This window comes from Microcaecilia unicolor, chromosome 9, assembly GCF_901765095.1.
Source record: "Microcaecilia unicolor chromosome 9, aMicUni1.1, whole genome shotgun sequence".
In the NCBI taxonomy this organism is placed as follows: Eukaryota; Metazoa; Chordata; class Amphibia; order Gymnophiona; family Siphonopidae; genus Microcaecilia; species Microcaecilia unicolor.
Window position 1 is genome coordinate 72,542,473 of NC_044039.1, and position 16,839 is coordinate 72,559,311.

The 16,839-nt window shown below is 46.1% G+C and overlaps 1 protein-coding gene across 4 annotated transcripts in view; it reads right to left on the bottom strand.

Annotated features, from left to right (window-relative positions):
• The window catches only part of NUP50 (nucleoporin 50), a 353,557-nt gene that overhangs the window by 153,614 nt on the left and 183,104 nt on the right, over window positions 1–16,839 (bottom strand). For all 4 annotated transcript variants that reach the window (XM_030214692.1, XM_030214690.1, XM_030214691.1 and 1 more), the window contains one exon: window positions 15,775–15,955. In XM_030214692.1, coding sequence (XP_030070552.1) covers window positions 15,775–15,955 — 181 coding nt within the window. The remainder of the gene's footprint in view (window positions 1–15,774; window positions 15,956–16,839) is intronic.

Below are 16,839 nucleotides of genomic sequence, written 5' to 3' on the forward strand. Positions count from 1 at the left end.
AAGTCTCCTAAGATGGAAAAAGATTTTTTCACTACGCCGGATATTTGTTCCTCAAAAGTCAGAGCAGAATCGATTATAACCCCAAGGTATCTAAAGGATTTAATTGTAGGGATGTTCTGGCCAAATAGCATAGGTACCACTGCTGGACATGTGCCCTGTCCTACTATCCAAGATGTTATAGTCTTATCTGGATTTAATACTAATTGATATGTTGTGAGCCAATCTGCCACTTTATCCAGACAGATTTGTAGGGTCCATATTAGACGGTTTAACATAATGAATAAGAAGGAAATCGTCCGCATATGAATAAAAGTAATACCCATTGTTTGAATGAGAAGTGCCAAGGGGACTAACATATAGATTAAACAGTAATGGGGACAGGACCGATCCTGTGGAACCCCACATGGTAGACGTATATTGTAGAGGACGGACTGCCTGCTGAACTACTTTAAATGAACGTTCGGTAAGAAAGGATATAAACCATTTCATAATTGTCCCTGAAAGACCAATCTCACCTAATCTGTCAAGAAGTAGTTTATGATTAATTAAATCAAAAGCTGCAGTTATGTCCAATAAAAAAAAGGTATCTTATTTTCTTTTCCATGTTTTATTTTGTTTGATTTCTATTGATAATCTTAAGAGTGGACTAACATGGCTACCACACTTCTCATGTAGAAATCGGCAAAAAATTTTGCAAACAAAATAACATCAAAGTCTTACGAGAGAGTTCTGTCGCGCGGGCAGCGCGAACGACTTCCCGCCCGCCACGCGAGCGTGCCTCTTCAGTTTAATCAAAAAGCATATAAACAACAACAACTCCTCCAAAGGGGAGGAGGGCGGGTTTGCGAGAACAATAGCCTGCTGTCTTCGGAGAATACCTGCTACAGGTAAGTATCTTCGCTTTCTCCGAGGACAAGCAGGCTGCTTCTTCTCACATGTGGGGGTATCCCTAGCAACCAGGCTCACTCAAAACACTAAACATTGGTCAATTGGGCCTTGCAACAGCAAGAACATAGATTGACCTGAACCAACAAAATCAACAAGAGTGTAGCCTGGAACAGAATCAAAATGGGTCTAGGGGGTGGAGTTGGATTCTAAACCCCGAACAGATTCTGCAGAACTGCCTGCCCACACCGACTGTCACATCGGGTATCCTGCTGAAAGGAGTAGTGAGATGTGAACGTGTGGACTGATGACCACGTTGCAGCTTTGCAGATCTCTTCAATGGAGTCCGACTTTAAGTGGGCCACTGACGCAGCCATGCTCTAACATTATGAGCCGTGACATGACCCTGTAGAGCCACTGGGCATAAGTGAAGGAAATGCAATCTGCTAGCCAATTGGAGATTGTGCATTTTCCGATGGCAACTCCCCTCCTGTTGGGATTGAAAGAAACAAACAATTGGGCGGACTGTCTGAAGGGTTGTGTCCACTCCACGTAAAAGCCAATGCTCTCTTGAAGTCTCCAAGGTATGCAAACTGCTTTCACCAGGGCGGGTATGAGGACGGGGAAAAAATGTTGGGAAGGCAATTGACTAGTTAAGATGGAACTCCGACACCACCTTAGGCAGGAACTTAGGGTGCATGCAGAGGACTACTCTATTAAGATGAACTTGATATAAGGTGCATGCACCACCAAGGCCTGAAGCTCACTGAAGTAACAGCCCCCAAGAAAATGACCTCCCAGGTCAAGTACTTCAGATGGCAGGAATTCAGTGGCTCAAAAGGAGCTTTCATCAGCTGGGTGAGGATGACGTTGCGATCCCATGACACTGGTGGAGGTTTAACTGGGGGCTTTGACAAAAGCAAACCTCTCATGATCAACTAAACGCTGTCCAGAGATAGGCTTACCTTCTACACGGCGATAAGCACCAATCGCACTAAGGTGAACTCTTACAGAGTTGGTCTTGAGACCAGCCTCTGACAAGTGTAGAAGGTATTCAAGCAGGGTCTGTGCAGGACAAGAAAGGGGATCTAGGGCCTTGCTGTCACACCAGACGGCAAACCTCCTCCATTTGAAAGAGTAACACCTCTTTGTGGAATCTTTCCTGGAAGCAAGCAAGACTCAGGAGACATCCTCTGAAAGACCCATGGAGGAGAATTCTAAGCTCTCAACATCTAGGCCGTGAGAGCCAGAGACTTGAGGTTGGGATGTAGAAGTGACCCCTCGTTCTGGGTGATGAGTGTTGGAAAACATTCCAATCTCCACAGTTCCTCGGAGGACAACAGAAGAAGAGAGAACCAAATCTGACAAAGCCAGAAGGGAGCTATCAGAATCATGGTTCCGCAGTCTTGTTTTGAGTTTCAGCAAAGTCTTCCCTATTAGAGGTATGGAGGATATGCATACAGAAGGCCTGTACCCAATGAAGGAGAAAGGCATCTGACCCTAGTCTGTCGTGGGCCTGAAGCCTGGAACAGAACTGAGGGACCTTTTGATTGATCTGAGTGGCAAGAAGATCCACCAAGGGGGTGCCCCACGCTCGGAAGATTTTGCGGACTACACCCATGTTCATGTTCAGTGACCACTTGTGAGATTGCATTACCCTGCTCAGCCTGTCAGATAAGTGGCTTGGAGAAACATGCCATGACGTCGTGCCCAAAGCCACATCTGGACGGCTTCCTGACACAGAGGGCGAGATCCGGTGCTCCCCTGCTTGTTGGTGTAATACATGTCAACCTGATTGTCTGTCTGAATCAATATGATTTGGTTGGACAGCCAGTCTCTGAAAGCCTTTAGAGTGTTCCAGATCGCTCGCAATTCCAGGAGATTGATCTGAAGACCTTTTTCCTGAAAGGACCAAGCTCCTTGAGTGTGAAGTCCATCTACATGAGCTCCCCACCCTAGGAGGGATGCATCCGTCGTCAGCACTTTTTGTGGTTGAGGAATTTGGAATGGACCTCCCAAGGTCAAACTGGAACAAATCGTCCACCACTGCAAGGAGTTCCGAAAGTCGGTGGACAGTTGGATCACATCATCCAGATCCCCCGCAGATTGATACCACTGGGAAGCTAGGGTCCACTGAGCTGATCTCATGTGTAGGCATGCCATGGGAGTCACATGAACTGTGGAGGCCATGTGCCCCAGAAGTCAACATCTGCCGAACCGTGATCTGTTGAGACGCTCAAACCATGGACACTAGGGACTGAAGGTTGTCTGCCCTTGCCTCGGGAAGCTCGAACTGTCTTTGTGTTCAACAATGCTCCAATGAATTCCAATTTTTGAACTGGGGTGAGATGGGACTTGGAATAATTGATCACAAACCCCAGTAGTTCTAGCACCTGAATAGTCATTCGCATGGACTGTAGAGTGCCTGCCTCAGAAGTGCTCTTCACAAACCAATCATCGAGATAAGGGAACACATGCACTCCCAGTCTGCATACCGATGCTGCGCCTACCGCTAGGCACTTTGTGAACACTATGGGCGCAGACGTCAGACCAAAGGGCAGTACACAGTACTGAAAGTGCTGATTTCCCAGCCGAAATCAAAGATACTTCGTATGAGCTGGGAGTATCGAAACGTGTGTGTAAGCATCCTTTAAGTCCAGAGAACATAGCTAATCATTCTCTTGAATCATGGGAAGAAGGGTGCCCAGGAAAAACATCCTGAACTTTTCTCGAACCAGATTATTTGTTCAGGCCCCTTAGGTCTAGGATGGGACGCATCCCCCATGTTCTTTTGCACAATGAAGTACCTGGAATAGCTTTCCCAGCCCTTCTTCCCCTGGTGGAACAGGTTCGGGCCTTTAGAAGGGCGGAGAGTTCCTCTGCAAGTACCTGCCTGTGCTGGGAGCTGTAAGAATGAGCTCCTGGTGGGCAATTTGGCGGTTTGGATTCAAGATTGATGGTGTATCCTAACCAGACTATTTGAAGAACCCACCGGTTGGATGTTATGAGAGGCCACCTCTGGTGAAAAAAACATCAACCGCCCCCCTACCGGCAAGTCATCCAGTACAGACACATTTACAGAGGCTATGCTGAACTGGAGCCAGTCAAAGTCCATCCTTGCTTTTGCTGGGGAGTAGAATGGGCCTTAGTCACACGCTGTTGACAAGAACGAGCGCGCTGGGATTGAGCCTGGGCAGGCTGCTGAGAAGCAGGAGTGTACGTATGCCTAGAGAGTAGGTATAGGGAGCACTCCTCCTCCAGCCAAAAAACCTCCTAGATGAGGAGGCAGTAGCAGAAGGTGCCCGGTGGGAGAGAGAATCCATAGCATCATTATGCTTCTTGATTTGATCAACTAGATCCTCTACTTTTTCTCCAAAAAGACTGTCCCCCCACAAGGATCATCTGCCATCCGCTGCTGGACAGAATGATCCAGGTCAGAGACGCAGCCATGAGAGTCTGCACATCACTATAGCTTGAGCAGTGATTCTGGATGTCACGTCAAAAGTACCCCTGGCCAGGAACTTGCAACACGCCTTCTGCTGCCTGACTACCTGGCAAAAAGGCTCGGCCAGCTCCATAAGGAGTGCATCAACCAAGCTGGACAGTTGACGTATCGAGTCCCACAAGTGGACGCTCATGAAGAGCTGGTATGACTGGATCTTGGCAGCGAGTAGCGGCCTGATACGCCTTCCTCCCAAAAGAATCATGGAATTGTGGGGGAACTGGGACCTCATCAACCCAGGTTCACCGTGGATCCGATACTTGGATTCAGCTTTTTTCGGGACCACGGGGCAAGACAGAGGAGCGGACCAGTTCAGTTTCACATAAGGACTTCCTTTAGTACCTTATGCAAAGGAACTGTCACAGCCTCTATAGGTGGAGAAGAATAATCCAGAACTTTGAGCATCTCAGTCCTGGGCTCATCCTCAACGTCTACAGGGAAGGGAATAGCCTTAGCCATTTCCCAGACAAAAGAGCAAGACAGACTCTCCAGTGGAGAGAGTCTCCTTTCTGGTGGAGGGGAAGCTTCATAGGGAATCCCGTAGGACTCATCAGAAGAGAAGTACCTGGTATCCTCATCTGACTCCCACAAACGCTCCTGCTCAGTGTCAGATAAAATCTGAGTTAAGGTGCTTCGACACTGGACCTGCCTTGACACCAAGGATGGATAGCCTCTGAGGCGATGTTGAGAGGCCCATGACTGCCGTGAAGCTCCCTCCACTGACGTCGAAGGGGAGTCGACCTGAGTGGCAGCCGACGCCGATGCTGCAGGTGGCACCACAGTTGGAGACCTCACCACAGGAGAAGGGCCAGACATCGCTGCAGCAGATGGTACAGTAGGTGCAAGCACACCTGACACCGAAGCTGTCGCAGTAGTCCCGCCAGAAGTTTTGGAAACAAGGCCTGCATTCGCTCGCCGAGAGCCGCCATCGGAGAAGGCTGTGGGGCCGGTGGAACAGGCGGTGTCAGAATCCATGGAGGCTCAGGAGCAGGTACCGGGCTGCTAGGAGACTGCCGCATCGGCACCTCCTATATCGAGGGGGAATGCTCCTTTCGGCGCCGACGCTTCTCGGGTGCCGATTCTCTTGACGCCAAGGAGCTCCCAGTACCGTGTGTCAAAGGAGAACGATGACAATGCTTCTTCGCCTTCGCTTCTACTCGGGGCCGGGTCCGACGAAGGTCGATCCCCGGGGAGCTTGCATAACAGGCGGCCTCGAGGCAGGTGGAGAGCCACTCGACGCATCACTGCTCCCAGTGCGAGTTGGTCTCTCAGCAGCCATTACCTTAGCTCCCGACGTCGATGCTCCTCTTGATGTCTACACCGCCGACCTCGGTACCAATGTCGATGTTGAGGGATCAGACCAGGCCCCAAAAAGCTTCTCTCACTGGACCTCTTGAGACGCTTGAGTCCGTTTCTTCATACGAAGACACAGACTACAAGCGGCTGGGCTACGGTCGGGTCCAAGGCACTGAATACACCAGGCATGGGTATCGGTACCTGAGATGGTCCGGTTGCACAGAGTATACAACGCTTGAAGTAGCTGGGTGTGTCTGATGACATGGAAGGAAAAACGGCTTTGACAAAATCAAACGACGCAATTGTGCCAAAAAAGGAGCACAAAAGGGGAAAGGCCGGCCGTGTCAAAAGAGAAAGGAACTTAAAAAGGGAATAAAAGCAAAAGAAAGTACAGAACTATATGTATGGGAAATATATATATATATACACACACACACATATATATAATATATTTCTTTTTTTTAAATGAAAGTAAAATAAAACAAGGCGAAAGCCAAAGTCAAAACGAAGTACTTCCTGGGCCTGAGAGGAGCGAGCACAAAACTGAACTGCACCTCGCCGCGGAGAAAAAATTACTAAGGAACCACGCTCGCGAAACGGATCTCTCTAGAAAACTTTGTTTTACTTTGCTTGCAAAATCTTCCCATTCCTGGGCCGCCACGGACATCGACTCCACATGCGAGAACAAGCAGCCTACTTGTCCTCGAGAATGTTGAAATACATTCAACATGTTCTACAGCATTAGAAAAGGTCATCACGCACCTCAAATATTGTGTTCAATTCTAGTCACCAAACCTCAAAAAAGTTATAGTGGAATTAGAAAAGGTACAGAGAAGGGCAACGAAAATGATAAAGGGGATGGGACGACTTCCCTATGAGGAAAGGTTGATGCGTCTAGGGCTCTACAGCTTGGAGAAAAGACAGCTGAGGTCTATAAAATAATGAATGGAGTTTGTTCACTCTTTCCAAAAATACCAGGACTAGGGGGCATGCAATGAAGCTACAAAGTAGTAAATTTAATACAAATCGGAGAAAACGATTCTTCACTCAACATGTAATTAAACTCTAGAATTCATTGTCACAGAATGTGTTAAAGGCGGATAGCTTAGCGGGGATTAAAAAGGTCAGAACAGCTTCCTAAAGGAAAAGTCCATAGACCATTATTAAACTAAAAAAACATTTTCTCCGATTCATTTTAAATTTACTAACTTTGTAGCTTCATTGTTTGCCCCCCTAGTCCTAGTATGTTTGGAAAGAGTAAACAAGTGATTCACATCTACCCGTTCCACTCATTTTATAGACCTCAATCATATCTCTCCTCAACTGTCTTTTCGCCAAGCTAAAGAGTCATAGCCGCTTTACACTTTCCTCATAGGAAAGTCATCCCCCGTCCACTTTATCATTTTAGTCACCCTTCTCTGTACCTTTTCTAATTCTACTATATCTTTTTTGAGATGCAGTGACCAGAATTGCACACAGTATTATAAGTGTGGTTGCACCATAGAGCAATACAAGGGCATTGGAGTGGAGGAGTGGCCTAGTGGTTAGGGTGGTGAACTCTGGTCCTGGGGAACTGAGGAACTGAGTTTGACTCCCACTTCAGGCACAGGCAGCTCCTTGTGACTCTGGGCAAGTCACTTAACCCTCCATTGCCCCAGGTACAAATAAGTACCTGTATATAATATGTAAGCCGCACTGAGCCTGCCATGAGTGGGAAAGCGCAGAGTACAAATGTAACAAAAATAAAAATAATTATAACCCCCTCATTTTTGTTTTCCATTCCTAACACCTAATATTCTAATTGCTTTTTTTTGCCACCGATGCACACTAAGCAGAGGGTTTCAACGTGTCGTCAACAATGACACCTAAATCCTTTTCTTGATCGGTGACTACTAACGTGGAACCTTGCATCATATAGCTATAGTTTGGGTTCCTCTTTCCCACATGCATCACTTTGCATTTGTCCACATTAAACGTCATCAACCATCTGCATGCCCAGTCTCCCTGTCTTGTAAGGTCCTCTAGCAATTTAACAACTTTTAGTCACTTTGTGTCGTCACCAAATTTAATTACTTCACTAGTTATTCCCATATCTAGATCATTTATAAATATGTTAACAAGCAGCGGTTCCAGTACAGACCCCTGTGGAACCTCACTATCTACCCTTCTCCATTGAGAATACTGATCATTTAACCCTACTCTGTTTTCTATCTTTTTTTATTATTATTAATTTCTTTATTGCATTTACAATTTTTTTCCAAGTAGAAACCTTGATACAGAATAGATGACTATAGGTCTTTACAAAACTAAGGAAACTAGTTATTACAAATTATAATCAAATCGTATCATTGCCTTTGCTCATCTTTAGTCCTCTATATGGAGGCAATTTCCTCAATACATAGGAAAAACTTATACTTATTAGCTAAGTTAATAAAAGAAAAAGGCGGCAGAGAAGAAGTACGAGCAAACTTTAAAGTTATCACGGCGGTGAAGTTCTTATATTCCTTGGCTGTGGCATAGATAAGCCAGCAATCTTGGATTACAGAAAAGAATTCAGTTGTTTAGAGTCAAAGAAAATATACAGTGGGGGAAATAAGTATTTGATCCCTTGCTGATTTTGTAAGTTTGCCCACTGACAAAGACATGAGCAGCCCATAATTGAAGGGTAGGTTATTGGTAACAGTGAGAGATAGCACATCACAAATTAAATCCGGAAAATCACATTGTGGAAAGTATATGAATTTATTTGCATTCTGCAGAGGGAAATAAGTATTTGATCCCCCACCAACCAGTAAGAGATCTGGCCCCTACAGACCAGGTAGATGCTCCAAATCAACTCGTTACCTGCATGACAGACAGCTGTCGGCAATGGTCACCTGTATGAAAGACACCTGTCCACAGACTCAGTGAATCAGTCAGACTCTAACCTCTACTAAATGGCCAAGAGCAAGGAGCTGTCTAAAGGATGTCAGGGACAAGATCATACACCTGCACAAGGCTGGAATGGGCTACAAAACCATCAGTAAGACGCTGGGCGAGAAGGAGACAACTGTTGGTGCCATAGTAAGAAAATGGAAGAAGTACAAAATGACTGTCAATCGACAAAGATCTGGGGCTCCACGCAAAATCTCACCTCGTGGGGTATCCTTGATCATGAGGAAGGTTAGAAATCAGCCTACAACTACAAGGGGGGAACTTGTCAATGATCTCAAGGCAGCTGGGACCACTGTCACCACGAAAACCATTGGTAACACATTACGACATAACGGATTGCAATCCTGCAGTGCCCGCAAGGTCCCCCTGCTCCGGAAGGCACATGTGACGGCCCGTCTGAAGTTTGCCAGTGAGCACCTGGATGATGCCGAGAGTGATTGGGAGAAGGTGCTGTGGTCAGATGAGACAAAAATTGAGCTCTTTGGCATGAACTCAACTCGCCGTGTTTTGGAGGAAGAGAAATGCTGCCTATGACCCAAAGAACACCGTCCCCACTGTCAAGCATGGAGGTGGAAATGTTATGTTTTGGGGGTGTTTCTCTGCTAAGGGCACAGGACTACTTCACCGCATCAATGGGAGAATGGATGGGGCCATGTACCGTACAATTCTGAGTGACAACCTCCTTCCCTCCGCCAGGGCCTTAAAAATGGGTCGTGGCTGGGTCTTCCAGCACGACAATGACCCAAAACATACAGCCAAGGCAACAAAGGAGTGGCTCAGGAAGAAGCACATTAGGGTCATGGAGTGGCCTAGCCAGTCACCAGACCTTAATCCCATTGAAAACTTATGGAGGGAGCTGAAGCTGCGAGTTGCCAAGCGACAGCCCAGAACTCTTAATGATTTAGAGATGATCTGCAAAGAGGAGTGGACCAAAATTCCTCCTGACATGTGTGCAAACATCATCAACTACAGAAGACGTCTGACCGCTGTGCTTGCCAACAAGGGTTTTGCCACCAAGTATTAGGTCTTGTTTGCCAGAGGGATTAAATACTTATTTCCCTCTGCAGAATGCAAATAAATTCATATACTTTCCACAATGTGATTTTCCGGATTTAATTTGTGATGTGCTATCTCTCACTGTTACCAATAACCTACCCTTCAATTATGGGCTGCTCATGTCTTTGTCAGTGGGCAAACTTACAAAATCAGCAAGGGATCAAATACTTATTTCCCCCACTGTATTTAACAGAGTCTAACTTTAGAACACATTTGCAGGGAAAGTTCAACCAAAATAAAGCGCCCAGCTGCAATGCTTTTGGGCGCAATTTTAGAAACTCTTGCCTTTTCTTCTGTGTGGTTTTAGAGACATCTGGATACATTCTTATTTTGCATTCAAGGAAATTTTTATCTCTATTTAGAAAAAACTGCTTAAGTATCCAGTCTCTATCCGGCTATAAAATAAAAAAGTTACTTTAAGTGTAGCAGTTGTCAATCCCACTTTATCATCCTCAAGAATTTGTGTTAAGTTCAAATCTAAAGTTTCCACAGGTTCATCAAGTCTGTTTCCTCGATCTATTTCTTTCTTCGTAAAAGGTGTAATATAATATATTTTAGATATTGGAGGATGCGACTCTACAGGAATATTCAAAAGGGAAAATTAGGTTCATACCATGATAATTTTCTTTCCTTTAGTCATAGCAGATGAAGCCATTACGTATGGGTTGTGTCCATCAACCAGCAGGGGGAGATAGAGAGGACAACTTTTCACAGTGCCTCATGGCCAGCTAGCTCCACTGCCTCTTCAGTATTTGAAGCTTCCAAAGCAGTATGGCAACCCGCAATGGGAATAACATGAACCTTCCTCACAGCGAACGATGGCCCCTTAAGAAGGGCATAAACTCCAAAAAAGGAGAGAATGAACTCATCCTCCTGGAGGGAATAAACTTGTCCTCCACTTGTATAAACGGAGGGAATACTTGCATCCTCCTGGAGGGAATAAACTCATCCTCCCAAAACATGAACTGGAGGGAATGAACTCATCGTCCTATAACTGTAACAAGAATCCTGAACACTGTTTTCCGACTCCCCAAGGAAGGAATATAACTTCAGGAAACAAGAACAGCACCTAAAATCAGAATCACTGCAATACAGACAATCATACAGGGAGGGCTCGTGGCTTCATCTGCTATAACTAAAGGAAAGAAAATCATCATGGTAAGAACCTAATTTTCCCTTCCTTGTCATCAAGCAGATGAAGCCATTACATATGGGATGTAACAAAGCAATCCCTAAATAGGGTGGGAACAAGCCACACCACACGCTAGCACCTGTGCTCCAAAACGCGCATCCCTCCTGGCAGCCACATCCAGCCTGTAATGTCGGGCAAAAGAGAGCTTAGAAGCCCATGTTGCAGCTCTGCAAATCTCATGAAGAGATAGTGCTCCAGTTTCCGCCCAGGAAGAGGAAATCGCTCTTGTGGAATGTGCCTTAAAGGCTTCAGGCAGAGCCCGGCCAGACAGCAGATATGCTGAAAAGATAGCTTCTTTGAGCCAACGGGCAATAGTGGCTTTAGACGCTGAAGACCCTCTGCGAGGACCTGCAAACAGCACAAAAAGATGATCAGAGGTCCTGAAAGAATTTGTAATTCGCAGAGACTGCAACAGAGTCCTGCGCATATCCAAAAGTTGCAACTGCCCAAATGAATCTGGAAACTCCTCAACAAAGGAGGGAAGAAAACAGGCTGGTTTAGGTGAAACGCTGAAACCACCTTAGGCATGAAGGAAGGCACGGTCCGAACTGTGACCCCTGACTCTGAGAATTGCAAAAAAGGGACTCGACAGGACAGCGCCTGAAGCTCTGACACCCGTCTCGCCGAGGTAATGACCACTAAAAAGACGGCCTTCAGTGTCAAATCTTTCTCTGAAGCACGCCAAAGCGGTTCAAAGGGAGCCCCCTGAAGGGCCTTCAATACTAACCCCAGGTTCCAAGATGGACAAGGTGCCCGCACAGGAGGATGGAGCCGAAGCACCCCTCTAAGAAACCGTGCCACATCTGGATGAGCAGCTAAGGACACGCCTTCAACCTTGCCACGCAGGGAGGCCAATGCTGCCACTTGCACCCGCAGGGAATTATAGGCCAAGCCTTTGTGTACACCATCCTGCAAAAAGTCTAGAATCGGCGAGACAGGAGCCCGCAACAGAGAAAGCACTCTTGAAACACACCAGACTTCAAACTGGCGCCAAATCCTGGCATAAGCCACGGAAGTGGAGCGCTTACGGGCCTGCAGGAGAGTGGAAATTACCTTATTTGAGTAGCCTTTATCTCTCAATTGCGCCCTCTCAATCGCCATGCCATAAGACTAAAGCAGCAGGCGTCCTCCATGGCCACCGGACCCTGTGACAACAGGTGCGGAACCAGAGGTAACGGAAAGGGAGCCTCCAACAGCATATGTCGGAGGTCCGCATACCAAGGCCTCCTGGGCCAATCTGGGGCGATGAGCACCACTTCTCCTGGATGCAGCCGAATCAGCAGGAGCACTCGCCCTATCAAAGGCCACGGAGGAAAGACATACAACAAGCCCAGGGGCCAGGGTTGAGCCAAGGCATCCAACCCGGCAGAGCGAGGATCGCTCCGTCTGTTGAAGAAGCACGGGACTTTGGCATTGGAACTGGTCGCCATAAGATCCATCACTGGCTTGCCCCATTTGGCACATATCTTCAGGTATCGCCACGCCAGGGTGCCAGAACTTCGGTGCCGTCTCCTGGACCCGACCAGCTTCCGGCACCGACACCTCTACTGGCCCCCTCGCCTTTCCCGACTGCGGGCCTAGACGAGTGCCTCCGAGCCATCCTTCCGGGGATCCTGGAAGGGCTGATGCGCCAGACTGTGCCGGCGCCGGGGGTGCTTGCGCCCTCGGCGCCGTTGATGGAGGTGCCGGCGTGCTCTAGCCCGGTGCCGAGGCCTTCGACGCCGCTTGCGGCTCCGGTCTCGACTGCCACGCAGGTGGAGTCCCCGTCGACGTCGATGGAGGGAGCTTCATCCCCACCGGCGCGGGAGTCCACCGCTCGACGACGTCGAGCCGGGCCCGGTTGAGGACTGAGCTGCAGGAGCTCATGTCCGACACCGAGGAAGAGGCCTCGTGGGGGGAGGAGGAGGACCCCAGATACTTCTCCTCAGAGGAATCTGTGGGCCTTCCCTCCGACCCCACTCCTTCACCAGAAAGAAAGCTCTCGCCACCTGAGAGCCTCTCCTTTGCCTCCTTCGTCAGGGATATGTCTATTTGCATTCCCTTCCCCGTGGTCTCTGTGGATGAGCCGAAGGCTGAGATGCTCGAGGTCCTCGACTATCCATCACCACCTAGAGAGTCCTCCACGGTGCCGTTGCACAATGTCCTCAAAGAGACACTGCTTTGGAACTGGTTGAGACCATTATCTAATCCCACCATCCCCAAGAAAGCGGAGTCCCAATACAGGATCCACTCGGACCCAGAGTTAATGCGGCCTCAATTGCCTCATGATTCGGCGGTCATGGACTCTGCTCTCAAGAGGGTACGGAGTTCCAATCCTCCAACAGAGCTTCGGGTCTGGGAAGTGCTGCCTGAGTGTCGTCTATTTTTTTTTTTCCACTGGGGGAAAAAAAAAAAAAAAAAACTTCAGACACAGGAGCCACAGCACAAGCACACAACTGGGAACAGGGGAGTCAGGGTAAGGAAGGGACCCAAGCACAAGTATGCCTTTAAAATGGGCACCACCAGCCACACACCTCAGCTCAACTGGAAGCTGGAGTTGTGGATGTAGCTGCATCTGTCTGTGGGTTTCTTGTATATAGATGTTTGTATACAGCCATCACTGATTGAGACTATGGTGTCCAAAAATTTGACTTTTTCTGGGGAGTAGTCAATTTTGAATCTGATTGTAGGATGGTATGTATTGAAGGAATAGTAAAATTGTCTCAGAGTTTCTTCCCCCTCCGTCCAAATCATAAAAATGTCATCGATGTACCGGTAGTATTTTAGAGGTTTGGTATGTATTCAGAAATGTCTCTTCCAGCTCAACCCAGAGCTGGAAAAAGTGAGGAAAATCATAAGAGAACTACAGCCACTACTCCAGGAAGATGAATTACTGAAAGAGATATTCCCATCCCCCGCCAGTGCTGGCCTTCCGACAGCCACCAAATTTAAAACACAAGCTGATCAGAAGTAAACTTCCAACACAGATGGAAAAAGAAAAGGGCACGTTTCCGTGTAACACAGCCAGCTGCAACCTATGCCAAAACATCTCACAAGACCCCACAATCATTCACAAAGGAAAAATATTCAACATAAAGGACTATTTTACATGCTCATCTTCCAATGTGGTATATATCATTCAGTGTAAAAAATGTAACGAAGGATGCTATATTGAAGAAACAGGCCTGATGCTTAAGACAAGATTCAATCTGCACAGACATCACATGAAAATAGCCGGTGCCAGTCAAGCCCCCACCCCTGTGGGCCAACACTTCACAAGACCGGAACACTGCACCAGTGATTTCACAGTAAGAATACTGAAAGGTAATTTTAAAACAATACAGGAACGTAAGACCTTTGAAATAAGAATGATTGAATATTTTGACACACAACAAACAGGACTTAATAAGGATCTGGGTTTTCCAACCCATTATAAACCATAAGCTGTATTTCTCTGTTTATTTTTCTGTTTATTACCCTCCTCTCACCTACCAACACCCATTTTGTTAGCATATCAATGAAATGCTTTGACTTCCCCATGCATACCCCCACCCTCCCACTCTGTCAGACTGTCAAAGTAATGCTTTGATGTTTCTCTTATATATACTATCTGCTACCACATTTGCTTATTTCCGATCTGACGAAGGGCAACCTTCGAAAGCTAATCAAGAAATGTATTAAGTTATGTCCAAAAAACACAAAGAATCTTTGGTATAGGAACGAGGCTGCACTGCATATTATACATTTCTTTAATTTCACGAGTGCTGTCTGTCAAGTTAAATTAACAGTTTTTAAATTAAAAAAAAAAACTTCCTTTATTTTCAGTCTCAAGATAGTGATAGTTTTTTGTTTTTCAAAAAATTCAATTTGCGCAGAATTTAATGCAAGCACTCATGCCAATGACAAAACCAGGATCTTAAAAATGCCAGCTGCACCCCCCCCCCCCCCCCCAAAAGAAAAGTGGAATATGCAGTTACCACGTTTTCAATATTCTTCCTTGAATAGTTAGCTCTACATTCCACCTTATGTTATGTCTGGTTCTATAATTGTTTTAGAATACACAAGATTTAACTACCCGCAAATGCTGTCCAAATGGTTGGGGCACTGAAATTATTCTCTTATGGTTTACAATTTACGGAACTATAGTTTAAAGAGAATCCACAAAAGAGTGGAGAACTCAATAGATCCCACGGTGCGTAAAGTAAAAAATAAAAAAGGTGGGAATATGAGCCAGGCTATCCAAAGAATGGAACCAAATATGTTTAAAAGAACAAAGTTTAATAATTTCCTTTTTTCTTTTCAACACATGTAGTGTGTGCTCCTAGCGCTGCTGTCGGTTAGTCTTTTTTAAGACCATTTTTAGATGTTGTCTGTAAGATTTTTGGAATCTTTTTTCCTCTGATTTGACCAACAAGACTCCTGATGTAGGCCTGTTTGGCCGAAACACAACGTTGTGTCGAGTCATTTTTTATGTATTATTATATCATTATTGATTTGGAAATTATTAAACTTTGTTCTTTTAAACATATTTGGTTCCATTCTTTGGATAGCCTGGCTCATATTCCCACCTTTTTTATTTTTTACAATTTACGGAAACCAGGAAGTGTGCCATTTTCAGACATATTTCTTTCAGTGTACTAGACAAACCTGGAGAATTGGTACTAGGCCCACATTTAGGTATAGGCAACATATTTTGAAGGAACCAAATACCTAGGCCAAAAACGCCAATACTGTTCATGTTAGGGCCATAAATCCTTCAGAAAGTGCTGCTCCTCTTCTGGAGGTATCTCAGGCCGCCTGCCCCCCCCCCCACCATTAACTACTGTATAGTCTTGCCTATAGGTGCCAAAATCTTAAATCAGGCCCTAGTACACATTTGTTTTCCTAAATATACGCTAAATTCTGCAGAAATTCAAGTGCTCATACTTACCAAGCGCAGGCTTGGTTTCTGAAGTTGACTTTATGTTTGTAAACAAGGGACTAGAAGTGCTGCTGGTTCCATTAACTAGGCCTTCTAAAGGTTTACTTCCTGAACCACTGCCAAATCCAAAACCACTTCCAGTTGGCAAAATCAAACCTTTAAACCCTTTAAAAGCTCCACCACTTTCTGCCTAAAAAAAAAAAACAAAAAAACAACAACACACACACATTATATAGCATTTATATAAACTAAAGTATAAACCTGTAGCATGTGTTCTCCAAGGAGAAAACAGTGCTCACTGATGGGTAATGTCATCTATTACTACTATTTAGCATTTCTATAGCGCTGCACAAACATAGAAGAAAGACAGTCCCTGCTCAAAGAGCTTACAATCTAGTAGACAAAAAAATAAAGCAAACAAATCAATTAATGTGCAGAGGAAAGAGAAGAGGAGGGTAGGTGGAGGCGAGTGGATACAAGTGATTACGAGTCAAAAGCAATGTTAAAGAGGTGGGCTTTCAATCTAGATTTAAAGATGGTCAAGGATGGGGCAAGACGTAGGGGCTCAGGAAGTCTGTTCCAGGCGTAGGGAGCAGCAAGACAGAAGGAGCGAAGTCTGGAGTTGGCAGTAGCGGAGAAGGGAACAGTTAAGAAGGATTTACCTAGGGAACGGAGTGCACGGGAAGGGGTGTAGGGAAGGACGAGTGTGGAGAGATACTGGGAAGCAGCAGAGTGAGTACATTTATAGGTTAGTAGAAGAAGTTTGAACAGGATGCGAAAACGGATAGGGAGCCAGTGAAGCGACTTGACGAGAGGGGTAGTATGAGTAAAGCGACCCTGGCGGAAGACGAGACGGGCAGCAGAGTTTTGAACCGATTGGAGAGGGGAGAGGTGACTAAATGGGAGGCCAGCAAGAAGCAGATTGCAGCAGTCCAAACGAGAGGTGATAAGGGCGTGGATGAGGGTTTTGGTAGAGTGCTCAGAAAGAAAGAAAGGGGCGGATTTTACGGATGTTGTAAAGAAAGAAACGACAGGTCTTGGCGATCTGCTGGGTATGAGCAGAGAAGGAGAGAG